Here is a 13,759-nt window from a genome sequence, read left to right as displayed (position 1 = left end):
TGTAACCAGTTATTGAAAAGGCTTTTCTTGACAGTAGCCTTGTTCCCTGTGCTTAAATACTGTTATTAACTTCTGTTTATTTACCAGAGCATAAACCCATTCAACCCGAATGTGACTTGCAGCCTCTGGAGGATGAGCAGTATAGCTTCCGACCTTCAACTTCACCACTAATTCACTCTTCTCCTAGTGAGGCTTCTGGAACAGCATTTTCAGGGTAAATTTCTTGGTGCAGTTTATAAGAATTATTAATACTTCATGAGGGTTTTTGAGGGATCGCGTTTTGGTTTGAATGTTGACCTTGATCTCAGTTTACAGAAGATCTTTATTAGGCTAAGACTTCATTCTTAGACTAAGCTTTGCTTTTATTGTGTTTATGGGGAAGCAGTCTTAAGCAATTGTTAACTTTTTATTTTCCTCACTGGCCTGATGAGACAGAGGTGCTGGATAGGAACATTGCTCTTTCTGCTCAGAATTATCCAGTAATGCAAAAATACAAAATATTCAGCCTGTTAGCTACTCAGGTACATCAGATACCTAAAACTTTGTGTTTATGGAGCTATAAAATCCCATATTTATTAATTGTTCTAGTGTAATTAATCTATTACAAATAAAGCTATTTGGTTGGGGGTTATGCTGTTAATTATATGATAAAAGCTTGACATTGTGCAGACCAAGGAAGATGTGCTTTTTAAACTTACAAGTATTTCACTTTGTTTGGTTCTCTGATTCATGCCACTGCTTGTTGTGAGAGGGTGGGTAGAAATATTTGCATTACTTTTGGCCACTTTGTATTTAGAAACTGCAATGTGTGTCTATGATTTAAAGCTTTCTTAGCAACTGAAAGGGCAATATTTTTTAAATGAGCTCCCATAACAGTAAGTGTTACATAAATGATAAGATTGCAGCTAGGTTGATTTTGTAGTCTTAAATGTATAAACGTGGCCAGTAGCCAAGGGCTATGTATGTTCTCATAAAAAGAGGCAGCAACTGTTTTCTTTACCTTAAATTTTAAGTTCACTGTTTGATACTTGCCAACTGTTAGTGTGTTGTACATGATACTGGGATTACAGGCTGTTTGTCGTTTCTCAGAAGTTAAAATGTGCAGAAGTTTGTGTATTTTTGCAAGTGTGTTAAGGAAGACATTAGGATTTCCAGTTAAAGTTGTCAGTGACTTTGATTGTTTTTATGTTATCTCTTCTTGGTTGAAAAACTGGTGAGAGATCCTGTGTTTTCAGGTGTGTGAAATGAAGAGAATGTCAGCAGTGAATAGGAAATACTAATGTGCGATGCCTGGGATGTTGAATTATTTAATTTGACATTCTTCCATCTAGTTAGATACAAGTACATTGATTCATCCTTTTTCTTTCAATAAGTTGTTGTGTTGTTTTTGTGTCCTTAGCATCTGAGTTCAGTTGTGGAACTCTGATGTTTTGCCTTATCGACATATATCCAATGAAAATGAGTTTTATGTACATCAAAGGCAGAACTTGTAAAGGTTAACTGGGAGCTGATTTCTCATTTCTGCTGACTGTACTGAACAAGATGGCTAAGTAAGCTGACTTCTAGAATAGTATAGCTAATGTCTAGCATTGATTTTCTTGGAGGCAGCATTAGAAATGCATTCTAATTCTGACATACTTTGAATCTGTTTTTCAGGTCTGAAACTGACTTGACTTGCACATCACATTATCAGGAATCTGCTTGCAAAGACAGTGTACTACCTCTGTCAGTTTACTCAAGTCCTGGCATGAGCAGATTGACATATGTCTCTGCATCTGACAGTACCCTTAAGAACACAGCTGTAATACATAATGTGGAAACGTACTGGGTAAGAGAATCTTGACCTGTAAATATGTATGTATTCCCTTTCTTTGAAAGAAACAAAGAAAACAACACCCCCCCCCCCCCAAACCAAACCCTCAAATGGTCACAATAATTCTGAATTAGAAAATCCATAAGGGTTTCAGAAAAGTTTAGGACGTGCTGTGCAGGGGGAAAAGATGTTTTTCTCCCTCATTCCTGAGTTTCAGAAATTTAAGTTCTGAAATAGACTGTATTAAATGCACAAACTCTAATGGATTTAAACATAGTAGAACATTCAAAGGACTACTAACTTTTGAAAAAAGTTAGAGTTGGTGTATTTTTCCCCTTTCATCTTTTCCTCAATTTCTTGTTAAGTCATTCTGTTCTTGGAATGCAGTGTGGTGTTCCAGTAGTGGTTTGCAGGATCTATATCTGCTTTCATCACTCCTGAGGCTCCTTTTCTGCTCAGCTTCCCCTGTTAGGAGAATATTTTTCCTGTTATTTTTTTTACTGGAGAAATGTTTATAAATACATATTTTAGATTGAACTTCTTTTTTTCAGGACCAAAGCTATCGTTTTCTACATCCAACAGTCATTCTGACTGTTCTTACTGCTTTAGCAGAGTGTACCCTGAGAGTGAAACTTCTGTTCAGACTTTCAATCTTGTGCTGATGAAGATAACTGGCATTCTTTTATCTAAATCCATGGCTTTGTTGGAATCTGGAATCTTCCTGTTATGCCTCCCCCCTTCCAAAGTGCATTGAAATGTGACTGGAACTTTAAAAACCAAACAAAATCTGAAAAACCTCTTTGACCGCTTCCATGTCTGTGTAAATCTGAGTGGTTACATTTATTTTGTAATATCTTTATCAGTTGTAGATTTCTCTGACACAAGAAATAGAAACGCTATCTACTATGCATTTTTTTTCAGTTGCAGAGGGTGAGGCTTTTCGGGACTGGTGGCTAGTGAAAGCTTAGCGAAGCCTTTTCTTCCTCCTGTGGGAACAGCAGCAGCCATGTTCCTTCATGCTGAAAGCATCAGGGAGAAGGAAGCATGTGTTCTGGCCTACAGCCCATTTTAGTCTAGGTCTGGTTGCTCAAGTTACACAGGGAATCTGTTCTTTTCCCCCTTGATGTTTCCAATGCCCAGTAGGAAGGAACCCAAGGGCAAATTTAAGTGGGTATTTGCTTGCAGTCCTTGCTGGCACAGCATCAGCTCTTGGGTCTGTTTCACGTTTCAGGTGCGTATGGTTCGAGGTTCCTGTCATCTCATGCAAATGGGCTGCTCTTGATGCTTTGATGCAACTGGTCATGGGCTAGTTCGCCTCTGTCTTGGAGAGATGTTACGGTTGGAGTAGTCTTTGTTTCCCCAGGATAGTTCAGCAAGAAGATCCTCAAGTACTTTGCCAGAGTTTTACGTTTGTATTATGAATACTTTTAAAAGTCCCATTTATAACGCTGCAGTGTTAATTTATTCCTTTGGGTTAGTAATCTTTTATGATGAGAGAGGGAGAGATATCTTCATCTCTTTTGTGCTTGTTAAGAGCCACCTTCATGTCCCTTGCCTGAAGCCTCTTACAGACAACAGGACCGTGTAACGCTTGTTGGTGTTACCTTCAGATCTGAACACTTACCACAGCACAGTCTGTTAACCAGTGGTGCTCTCTGCCTTTGGCACTAGGGTCAGCTTGCCAAAGGAGCATGACTTCTAAAATTTTTTTTTTTTTTAGTTCTTGTTTGGTTGATTTGGCCTGGTGAGCAATCTCACCTCAAGCAGCCACCCTGAATGCCCTTTTTAAAGGGTTGTAACTTGCAGCTTACTTTTCTACCACAATCCAAACAGCTGCTTTACTGTTCTTTTCCCTTCTTTCACGTGCCTTTCCCTGCCTCCCAGGTCCTATTTACTTACACTGAACAATTGCTTTGTACTGTACTCTTTGTCCGTTTATGTAGTTCTCTAGGTACACCTGTCCTGAGCTGATGTCTGGTTGCTTTGATACCACACTGTCTAGTTTTGGTTTTGAAACTTTTAAAAATTATTTTGGAACTCCCTTTTTGAAAGTGGAATCTGTGATCTGGATGTACTTCACAAGAAAAAATTAAACTTTGTAGGACATCTAGTGAACACTTTCATTGTTCAGATCGATAGGGGAGATACGTGGAGTTCCATCTGCTGTACTGGGAAGACTGCCAAGTGTGATGCCAGTTGTGGGAGGGTGGTTCTCCCATGGTCAGTCCTTCTCCACTGCTTGGTGCTAGTGCCATTGTTAGTAGCTATGAACAGTGCTTGAGAGGGTGTAATCACTTCTGCTCTTGACAGTTAACCCAACAGGAGATTCCTTGAAACACACTGTGTGTGTGCATATTTATGATCTGTACTTCTTTTTCTCTTGGTTTGATTTCTAAGCACAAAAGCCCCAAGGCTCTGGGACTAAGAGGAACTGAGAATGGCAGTGAGGTGTAGTCACCTACATCATGCATACCAGCCAAGATGGAAGGTCTCTGGGCTTGAATGATTCTTGGTGTGAGTGCACAAAGAAAGTGTTTGTCAGTGCATTTTCATAATGAATCCTTTTTGGTTAGTGATTTGGTTCAGGGCCATTCAGTTTTTTGGTTTTTGTTTCTTTTTTTTTCTTAAAAAGTTGGCAAGTATGTCTTTAGTGGGCTTTTTTGTTCTCAAAAAATGTATCTGTATGATGTTACAGTAACTCACTGCTATGTCCTTAGCTTTTACTGAGAGCTCTTAAGTACAGATCTGGTACCTGATCACATCCACTTTTTGTTAGTGGACTCTTAATACTTGGGGATTCTCATTTCTTATTAGAAGAAACTTACACCTTTGCATTCAAGCAAGTCATAAAATATATGGAGACAAATAGTCTATACTGCACTTGCATGCTGCTATTTAGGATTGATTCATGCATTTTTAAACACTGAGATCTTCCTGATACTGGATCCAAACACAATAAGACAAGTCACTGCAGGTCTCTTTTTTTTTTTTTTAGGATAACAATGTCTGTGAACCATTATGAATAATGAACTGTGAATTATTTAGAATAATAATGTGAGTTTAGGAATCTGCTCCATTTGGGTTTTTTATAGTACAGTTATTTTCCCACAGAATGGCATTATAAAATCATAGGAAGTCAAACATTTTTGGCCCTATGGAAACTCTTTTAGTCAGTGGTAACTTCAGAGAGCAGAGCGTTCTTGTGGCTTTAATGCCTAGTGCGGTGGGTTGACCCCAGCTGGTGGCTGAGCCCCCTCCAGTTGCTTGCTCACCCCCCACAGCAGCATGGACAAGAGAACTGGAAGGGCAAAACGGTGAAAAGGGTGGGGTGGAGGATGTGTGGATTGAGATAAAAATGGTTTAATAAGTGAAGGGGGCAGGGGGGGAGCGATGCAAAAGCAGTCACTCACTACCAGTAGACCAATGCTCATCCAGTCTCCAAGCAACAGCTACTTTGGAAAAATACCCCTGCAGTGTTTATTGCTGGGCATGATATTACATCGTTCTCTCTTTGGTCAGTTGGGGTCAGCTGTCCTGACTGTGTCCCTCTTGCCCACCCCCAACCTGCTCTCTGGAGTGGCAGAGTGAGAAATGGAGAAGGCCTTGACTGCGCAAGCACCGCTCAGCGGTAGCTGAAACACTGGTGTGTTACCAGTGTCGGGGTCCCAGATCTAAGAATACTGCGCTGTAGGGGCTGCTATGAAGAAAATGAACTCCATCCCAGCCAGACCCAGGACACCTAGCTAGATTGTGACTTCAGATAGCAAGCAGGTTGAAGTTGCAGGTTTTCTTTTTCAAGGTGAAGAGCCACAGATGTTACAAAAGCAAAACTTCAGACAAGACTTGACAAACTTGATTATTTATACTGGATGGCAATACCTGTATTAAGATCTGTCTTGTTTTATGTACCGTATTGGCTTTTCTAACACTTTTAATACTGCATATTATATCTGTTTACTAGGGTGAAAATGCTAGTGAGCTGAGCACAACAATAATTCAAGCCAGCCCGACTCCTTCGCATGAACATGCAGATGGAAGTCTAGAAGACTACGCATGCCAAAGACCTAGAAAAGCAGCACTGCTTAGTATTGACCAGAAATCAGAAGAAAATGAACTTGCAGGTCTTCAGAGAGAACTTGATGATGCGCTGGGTCAAGAACTGTCCAAAGAAGTTTTTCCGAAGAATGAAAAGCAGCTTGCATCTATTCCTTCAAATGTAGCAGCAAATCAGAAAGAGCTAGACCATGTTAAATCAGCTTCACCAAATAAATTCTGCGTCTTCCAGCCACTTTCTGTTAATGTTGATGCACAAGAAGTGTGGCAGGATCACACAAGCAAAGCACAGAGACAAGGATTGCCATCCGTGAATATGTTACCTGTATATCCTGGATTAAGCACTTGTATGCCATTCAATCAAAACTCGTCTGGTGAACAATATGTTCCTATTTCAAGCTTTAAATCCCGTGTCACTACCTCAGAGAGTCAAGCAATTTCTTCTTCTGTTCCCACACTGCTTACAGGACATTCTCTTGCAACGACTCCGTTTGCACAACAGCATCTGGCAAATATACCATCTGCTGGAAATATGGTTTTGTCTCGGTTTCGTGGCTGCAGCTCTGCAGGATTTGGACTTCCAGTAGGGCTTCCTTGTTCGGGTATCCCCGCAGGACATGTTGAGAATCCACTTATGGTGGGGATTCCTTTAGGTCCAAATATTGGTCCTGGCTCTTTGGGTGCAGCCTCACTTTGTAATCCTCACTCTACTTCCTGGAACAAGAATATCTTAACTATAAAGTCATGTACTGGACAATCTCTTGGAGCTGGTAGAAACGAGTGGGAGTTGCCAAAGTCACCTGGTATTGGTAAGTGTGGTTTTTAGAGTGTTTACAATACAGCTGTGGACCAGAATAGTGATAGTGATGATGCTAATGTTATAGTGAATAAAATCAAGGTGACTACTAAGTGCAACCAAAATTTTTCTTCATGTAAGCTTTGTTATTTTAAAAACAGTATTACTAATTTCCTTATTGAATTATGTTCTCTGAATTCAATGTCTACTCTTACAGTCCTGTTATGGTTTTAAAGGAAATTTTTCGTAATCTGGAAGAATTTCAGCATTCTTCAGCACTCAGTGGTTTTCTGTTTGTTTAAAGGCTCTAGGACTGCCTTTCATAAGAGGAACAGAAATCCTAGCTGCAATTCATGCTAGTCAGGACAAGTCATGCTCTGGAAATTCAATTGTATTTTATCTGGGAAGTACATGACATTTCTGTCTCCAGCCTAACTTGATATTAGCAGTCAATTAGGCCAAAAAAATCCGAGGAGGAGAGTGGAGGGCTTAAGCTGTTTTCTGGGTATGAAGGGGAAAGACAAGCTGCCAAGTGCCTTCTGCACTTTCTGCTATTTCTCTCTATCTTGACATAGCTCTAAACCTAAGCATTGCAAAACAGTGTTTCATTTTAAAGACTCCTTTTAACCTATGATCTCTTTAGGGTTTTTTTTGCTATACTTTCTTCTGGCTAATTCTTTCAGATTAAATGACAAGCTAGTGGGGTTGAAGGTTTGAATTTGTGACAGTTTGTAGATTATTTTCTGTTTGTTTATTGTTCGAAGTAATTGATCTTGTCAGCGTATTTTAGAATAGTAAAATTTGAAGCATCTTACTCTGCCTGTTTTTAATATACAAAATTTCTAGGTTTTTTTACATGTTGAGTTTTTGAACTTATTTTCCAGTGATGCTAGTCTTGGTTTGTATTTTCACCTTCATGCTTGTGCTAAATTTTCTTTTTTGGAGGAGAATCATAGAATGGTTTGGGTTGGAAGGGATGTCAAAGACCATCCAGTTCCAACCCCCTGCCATGGGCAGGGACACCATCCACTAGACCAGGTTGCTCCAAGCCCCATCCAACCTGGCCTTGAACACTGCCAGGGAGGGGGCAGCCACGGCTGCTCTGGGCAGCCTGTGCCAGGGCCTCACCACCCTCACAATAAAGAGCTTCTTTCTTGTATCTAGTCTAAACCTGCCCTCTCCCAGCTTCCAACCATTACCCCTTGTCCTATCACTGCAGGCCCTTGTGAAAAGTCCCTCCCCAGCCTTCTTGTAGGCCCCCTTCAGGTTCTGGAAAGTCACTATAAGGTCTCCCCGGAGCCTTCTCTTCTCCAGGCTGAACAAGCCCAACTCTTTCAGCCTGTCGTTGTAGGAAAGGTGTTCCAACCCTTTGACCATCTTGGTAGCCCTCCTCTGAACTCACTCCAACAGCTCCGTGTCTATCTTGTTTTGGGGGCTCCAGTGCTGGATGCAATACTGCAGGTGGGGTCTCACAAGGGCAGAATCCCCTCCCTCGACCTGCTGGCCACCCTGGTCTGGATGCAGCCCAGGATGCGATTGGCTTTCTGGGCTGCGAGCGCACACATGTTCATCCTATCACACACCAGTACCTCAAGCCCTTCTCCTCAGGGCTGCTCTCCATCCACTCATTGCCCAGCCTGTATTGATATTGGGGATTGCCCTGACCCAGGTGCAGGACCTTGCCCTTGGCCTTGTTGAACTTTGAGATTCACACAAGCCCACCTCTCCAGCCCGTCCAGGTCGCTCTGGACAGCCTCCCCTCCCTCCAGTGTGTCGACTGCACCACACAGCTTGGTGTCATCGGCAAAACTGCTGAGGGTGCACTCGATGCCACTGTCCATGATGAAGACAAAGATATTAAGCAGCTCCAGTCCCAGTACCGATCCCTGAGGAACACTGCTTGTTGTCAGTTTCCACTCACGGAGCCATTGATCACCTCTCTTTGGGTGCGACCTTCCAGCAAATTTCTTACCCACCGAGCGGTCCCTCCGTCAAATCTATGTCTTTCCAATTTGGAGACCAGGATGTCATGTGAGACAGTGTCGAGGGCTTTGCACAGGTCCAGATGGACAACATCACTTGTTCTTCCCTTGTCGGTTGATGCTGTAACTCCATCATAAAAGGGAACCAGATTTATCAGGCAAGAGTAAGAGTATGTGGCTTTAAAATAAAGCTTGTTGCTCAAGTAACTAAAACTACTTCAAGTGATTATGTGTGTCTCTAACAGAGAAGTCAAATTTTTAATTTGGGTACCCATTTAATTTTTAAAATGGGTACCTGTTAGTGGGCTTCTGGGTGTGGTGAAGATTGATCCTGGTCATGCCAGGGAACTCTTACCTCTATTTGAGTTTTGAGTTGTCATTATAATGTTGCAATTCCTCTGAAAGAGTTATTTTGAATATTTAGAAGTAAGAGCTTCCTAGAAGTAAAATATTTGAAGCAGGATTTCTTTTTGGTTTGGTGGTAGTTTTTGATGGCTGCACTTCTACAGCAAAAGTCTACCCTGGCAGTACTCAGTATTTTCTGTAGCAAAAAAATGCCTGAATACCTTTTTAGGTAACAGTTATATTCTGGTAGAAAAGAAGATTTTCCTTTTTGGTCAGTATAAATGTTCTAAAGATGTTGTAATACTGATATTCACATTTTCTGAGTTGGGCTAATACTGGTTGAATTGTGAACATTGAGTATTTTATATAAGGTGTATATAAATAGTTTGTGGGTTAGTGTCTGCATGGGATGTGCTTTTTCCATAAATATTTCTGTTTGTGACACTAGAACTCCAAGTAAGATACTCAGAATTTCAATAGTTTCTAATTTGTATCTGGGTTGTAGAAAAATGCTCATGAAAACTGTAGGAGTCAAACATTTCACTGCTGTAACAAAGTATTTGTCAAATGAGTTTATAAACTTGACATGGTGGCAGCCTGAGTGCTGATTTGCTTTTGGGTGCTTGGAACTAACAGGACCATATTTTCTTCCAAAGGACATATAAAAGTACCAGAAGAATTAAAGTTCCCCAATGCCTGTTGTGTGGGAATTGCATCACAGACGGTTCTTGGCATTTTTAATCCAACTGAACGGTGGTTGCAGGTCAGCATTGGAGTGCTCAGTGTTTCAGTTAATGGGGAAAAGGTAAGAGCTTTGTTTAAATAAAGCTATAAGGATAATGCTAGAATCTTAACAGTTGTCATACATAAAATTGAGCCCCCTGTACGGGTTTGTAATTTTTTCCCATTTTACTGTTAATATGCACAAAAGCAGTGCTACCCCAGGCCACCTGACTTACTCCAACAAGTGGGCATGGGGAGGTAAATGCCATGGGATGGGACTGACTTGTAGACTTGTTCTGTGTGCACAATGTGATCGGTTTGAGTTGAGTGCTTGTTCATTCTGACCTGTGTATGCAAGGAAAGTCAGCCCTAGGAAAGAAAGTGTCCATGCTGAGGACTATTACTGCTAAACATTTTGTGAAGTTTGCTCCCGTTTTTCTTGGCATCAGGAGATCTTGAGTGACACAGAATGAGAACTATTTGGAGCAGGCTTCAGGCTTCAGGCTAGGTGGGTTGTTCTGTGGGTTATAGGCCATAGATTTGGCATCTTAATGCTTTAATTTTGTTGAATTCTGTCTACTTCTGTCATCATAGTAATAGTTCCAGAGGTAAAAGGTCTCGAGAACATGAGAATGAGTTAGGTTAAAAGTCCATCAGTATCACTTATTACTGATCAATACTCTGAGTAGAGAAAAATGTAACAGCAGAACAAGCATAGCATACTCTGAGCTTCTGGCACTTTGATGCTTGGGAACTTCTGAGCTACATGTTATTTCTGTTCTTACTAGTTTTTGGTGGTCTGCTCTTTGTCTAGGTAATCTTTTGAAATTGTGTAGTGTTACCCACAGTTCAGTTCAGTTGTGGATCCTATGCACTACTGCTTTTTTCCATTTTTTTTTTAGTCTGGTTCTTGCTGGTTTTATTTGGCCCTTTTATTACTGAGAAATAATGGACAATGATTCACTTTATATATTGCTGCTTGTATGTCTTATAAATCCTTACAGTATCCCTCCTTAGGTATATTTTTCAAGCAGATGTAGCACTTTTCTTTCCAGGGTTATGACTTCTGGTTTTGCTCTCATTTTCTCTGAACGTTTCCCCTTTAAAAAACACCAAACCACAGTTCTGTGTTTGTGTATATACATGTGTGTATGAGAGTGGAGATTTCCTAGATATCTTTCTAGTTGCTCAGTATCATGGGGCTCTTATGCAGCTCTTCAAACCTGAGAGTCTGTTGTACCAGGTGATTTTTTTCATGAAACTACTTTACAGTTGACACTCCCAGGCATTCCATGAATAAATATTTACATTTATTTTGTTTGCTGCACAATATAATTAAACCCCATTTTTTTCCAGTCAAGTTAAGAGGTACACTGTGTGACTTGCAGTCTGTCTCTTCTGCTTGGAGATTATCTATGAATATGTTCACGAAAAAAACCTTAAGGCATCTGTGCTAGGATTTACTGGTGACCTCTATCCACTGACCTTTCCATTACTCGTCCTCCATACCTCTTCCTCCCATTTTTGATGGCAGAAAGCACCAAGTAGAGTTGGCTTGCTTTATTTATTTTGCTGTTCTTTCTCAAAAATCAGGGTTTTACTTATGAATTCATTTTTAACCGTAGTAAATATTATAATCCCAGTATTAATCTTTCACTAGATGCTGGAAAGAACCCCCAGGAACTTTGAGGCTGACTTATCTTTTAATTTAAAGAGTTAGGTGCCTACAGTTGAGTGGGATGGAAGTGGGACATGAATATGAAGATGCATAATTAATATTGAGCAAAAACATATACAAAATATCTGCGCTGAGCAGTGGTGCCAGATAAATGTGGTATTTGTAAAAATGCTGTCCTCTGGCAACAGGCCTCTTGAAAATGACAGAGATTTTGTTTTTCAGATGGATCCTGTGAAATATCAATGTCTGGTTTTCAAGAACAAAACCATCGTAGGACCTTATTCTACCAATGATCTGCAGATACTGTTCTTACCTTGTCATTCGGGGATCTTTCAGTATATTCTCAATGTTTCATCTTGGCCAGTTTCTGCAGATGCTGAGACAATTGTTCAGGCAGAAGCTTTGGCAAGTAGGGTAGTTCTGACAGCAGTCGCTGAAAATCCTGATCTAGAAGTAAGTAGCTGCTTATTGTGTGGTGGTGGTGGTGTTGCATTTTTATGAATGGTTTAATGACACTGGAAAAGAATAGCAATGCAGTTCCTCAAAGGAACCTGGAATTTCTTATGTTTGGAGTGGGGAGGGAATATAGAAGAATGTTTGAGGAGCTTATAGCTATCTAGGAAGTTTTAGTTGTGGAAGAGCACCTAGCTGGAATTGATGGATTCTGTCGGAAAAGAATAAACTAAAAGATGTTACTTTTTCATCATTAAAAGAATTGATGAGATCTTGAACATCTAACGCTTTCTAAATATCTGGTATGTGCATACCATTGGGCATTAAAATGTAACAAAAAGTCTTTATATCCAATTATAAGGATTTCTTTAGTTTTTACATCAACTAGGCTTTGTCTTGGTTTCTCATTACTTCCAGCTTATTTATGGTTGTAGAGAATACTTTCTTATTTTGAACTAGTTAAAAATTAAAAGTAAGTGGATGTCTAAAATGCTTTGTCTTGCATCCTATCATGAAGAACAACCAGAAGGCAGACAGTGTGACATTATGAATTAAATCTGGCTTTATGTAGTCCTAAATTTAAGAGTATGGACAAGGAGAAATGGTCTTGATGGTACTTTTGAAGGTGTCTGAACAAATGTTCTGTGATGTCGGTGACATCAATGATAAAAGTAGAATTTTCAGTCGTTAACTACAGCCAACAATTTTTTTCCATTTGAAGTGGTCTGTTAACTTTCTTTGGGCTAAGTGTATGTTTTAAAGTAGTGATATTCTAGTTGAATACACAGGATATGATTTTTAATGCTTCTTCCATATATTTTAATTTAATCTTTAATGCATTGTTTTAAGACATAATTTGGCAAAATCCATTGTTCTCCATGTTCTTCATGGTATATTCATTCAAACTTGCTTCTTAATTTAGAGTAAAATGAAACCCTATGCTCTGTCTCCACATGTCTTGTTGTGTTCCTGACACTGGAAAAAGTACCAAATAAAAGCTGTATTTTGCTGCAGGTTATGACACTCAAATGCTTTTATGCTAACAAAATTAACTACTCCTTAGTTATTTTCTTAACTTTTAACTTGCTAAAATGACATTTTAACTATCTAAAACTAACATGTCTCATTTTCTAGCAATAATCATAGTTTGAATTAGCCAAAATAATTTGTGTACTGGGTTTTGGTGGATGAATATTGCACTAAGATTGGCTTGCTTGACTGAGGCGAAATATGTGGGGGATAGCCAATCAGATGGAACCCCTTTTGCTATCAAAGGAAACCTGTTTCTTAGACTCTTCCTAACCCGGTAGGAGGTGTGTGTTGTATGCAGCTATAGCATTACGAGGATGGAATAGGTGAATGACATCCTTACTGGTGCTTTTGTATGGTAGCGTGTTTGGAGATTTTCTTTCCTTATGGGTTCTGCTTTGCCTTAAAACCAGGTGGAAACAGGAAAAAGAGATACTCTGGATTTTGGTGACTTGACTTCTGGCAGTTGGAAGGCTCTTCCACTAAAACTTATCAACAAAACCCATGCCTTTGTGCCAATTAGACTGATTATTAATGCAGTAAGTACAGTAAACTTCTGTATGTGAAAGTTAACTTCTTGTGATACTGAATTTTAATACCAAAACACTTCATGTTATATGTCATTAAGAAATGTACCGTGGACACTGGATGTAAGATACCGAAGAAGTCTTTGGTTAGTCAGGAAATTAATTTATTGCAGGGTGGTAATCTGATTCTGCTGTAATGGTATGTTGTGGTTTAGCCCTGGCTGGCAGTTCAGCACCACACAGCTGCTCGCTCACTCCCCCCCGCCCCCTGCCAGTGGGATGGGGGAGAGAATCAGGGGGAGGGGAAGAAAAAAAGGTGAAACTCACAGGTTAAGATAAAGACAGTTTAATAGGACAGAA

At 40.0% G+C, this 13,759-nt stretch overlaps 1 protein-coding gene across 1 annotated transcript in view; it reads left to right on the top strand.

Annotated features, from left to right (window-relative positions):
- Nucleotides 1-13,759, top strand: part of CEP192 (centrosomal protein 192) — a 75,786-nt gene that overhangs the window by 21,178 nt on the left and 40,849 nt on the right. Inside the window, exons 15-20 of the mRNA XM_086472471.1 lie at nucleotides 88-214; nucleotides 1,657-1,828; nucleotides 5,775-6,675; nucleotides 9,646-9,794; nucleotides 11,613-11,843; nucleotides 13,286-13,411. Coding sequence (XP_086328597.1) covers nucleotides 88-214; nucleotides 1,657-1,828; nucleotides 5,775-6,675; nucleotides 9,646-9,794; nucleotides 11,613-11,843; nucleotides 13,286-13,411 — 1,706 coding nt within the window. The remainder of the gene's footprint in view (nucleotides 1-87; nucleotides 215-1,656; nucleotides 1,829-5,774; nucleotides 6,676-9,645; nucleotides 9,795-11,612; nucleotides 11,844-13,285; nucleotides 13,412-13,759) is intronic.

The sequence above is a fragment of the Leptosomus discolor genome, chromosome 13 (genome assembly GCF_034619465.1).
Source record: "Leptosomus discolor isolate bLepDis1 chromosome 13, bLepDis1.hap2, whole genome shotgun sequence".
Lineage (NCBI taxonomy): Eukaryota > Metazoa > Chordata > Aves > Leptosomiformes > Leptosomidae > Leptosomus > Leptosomus discolor.
The sequence above is the reverse complement of the archived record's forward strand: the minus strand, read 5'-3'. Positions and strand labels throughout refer to the sequence as shown.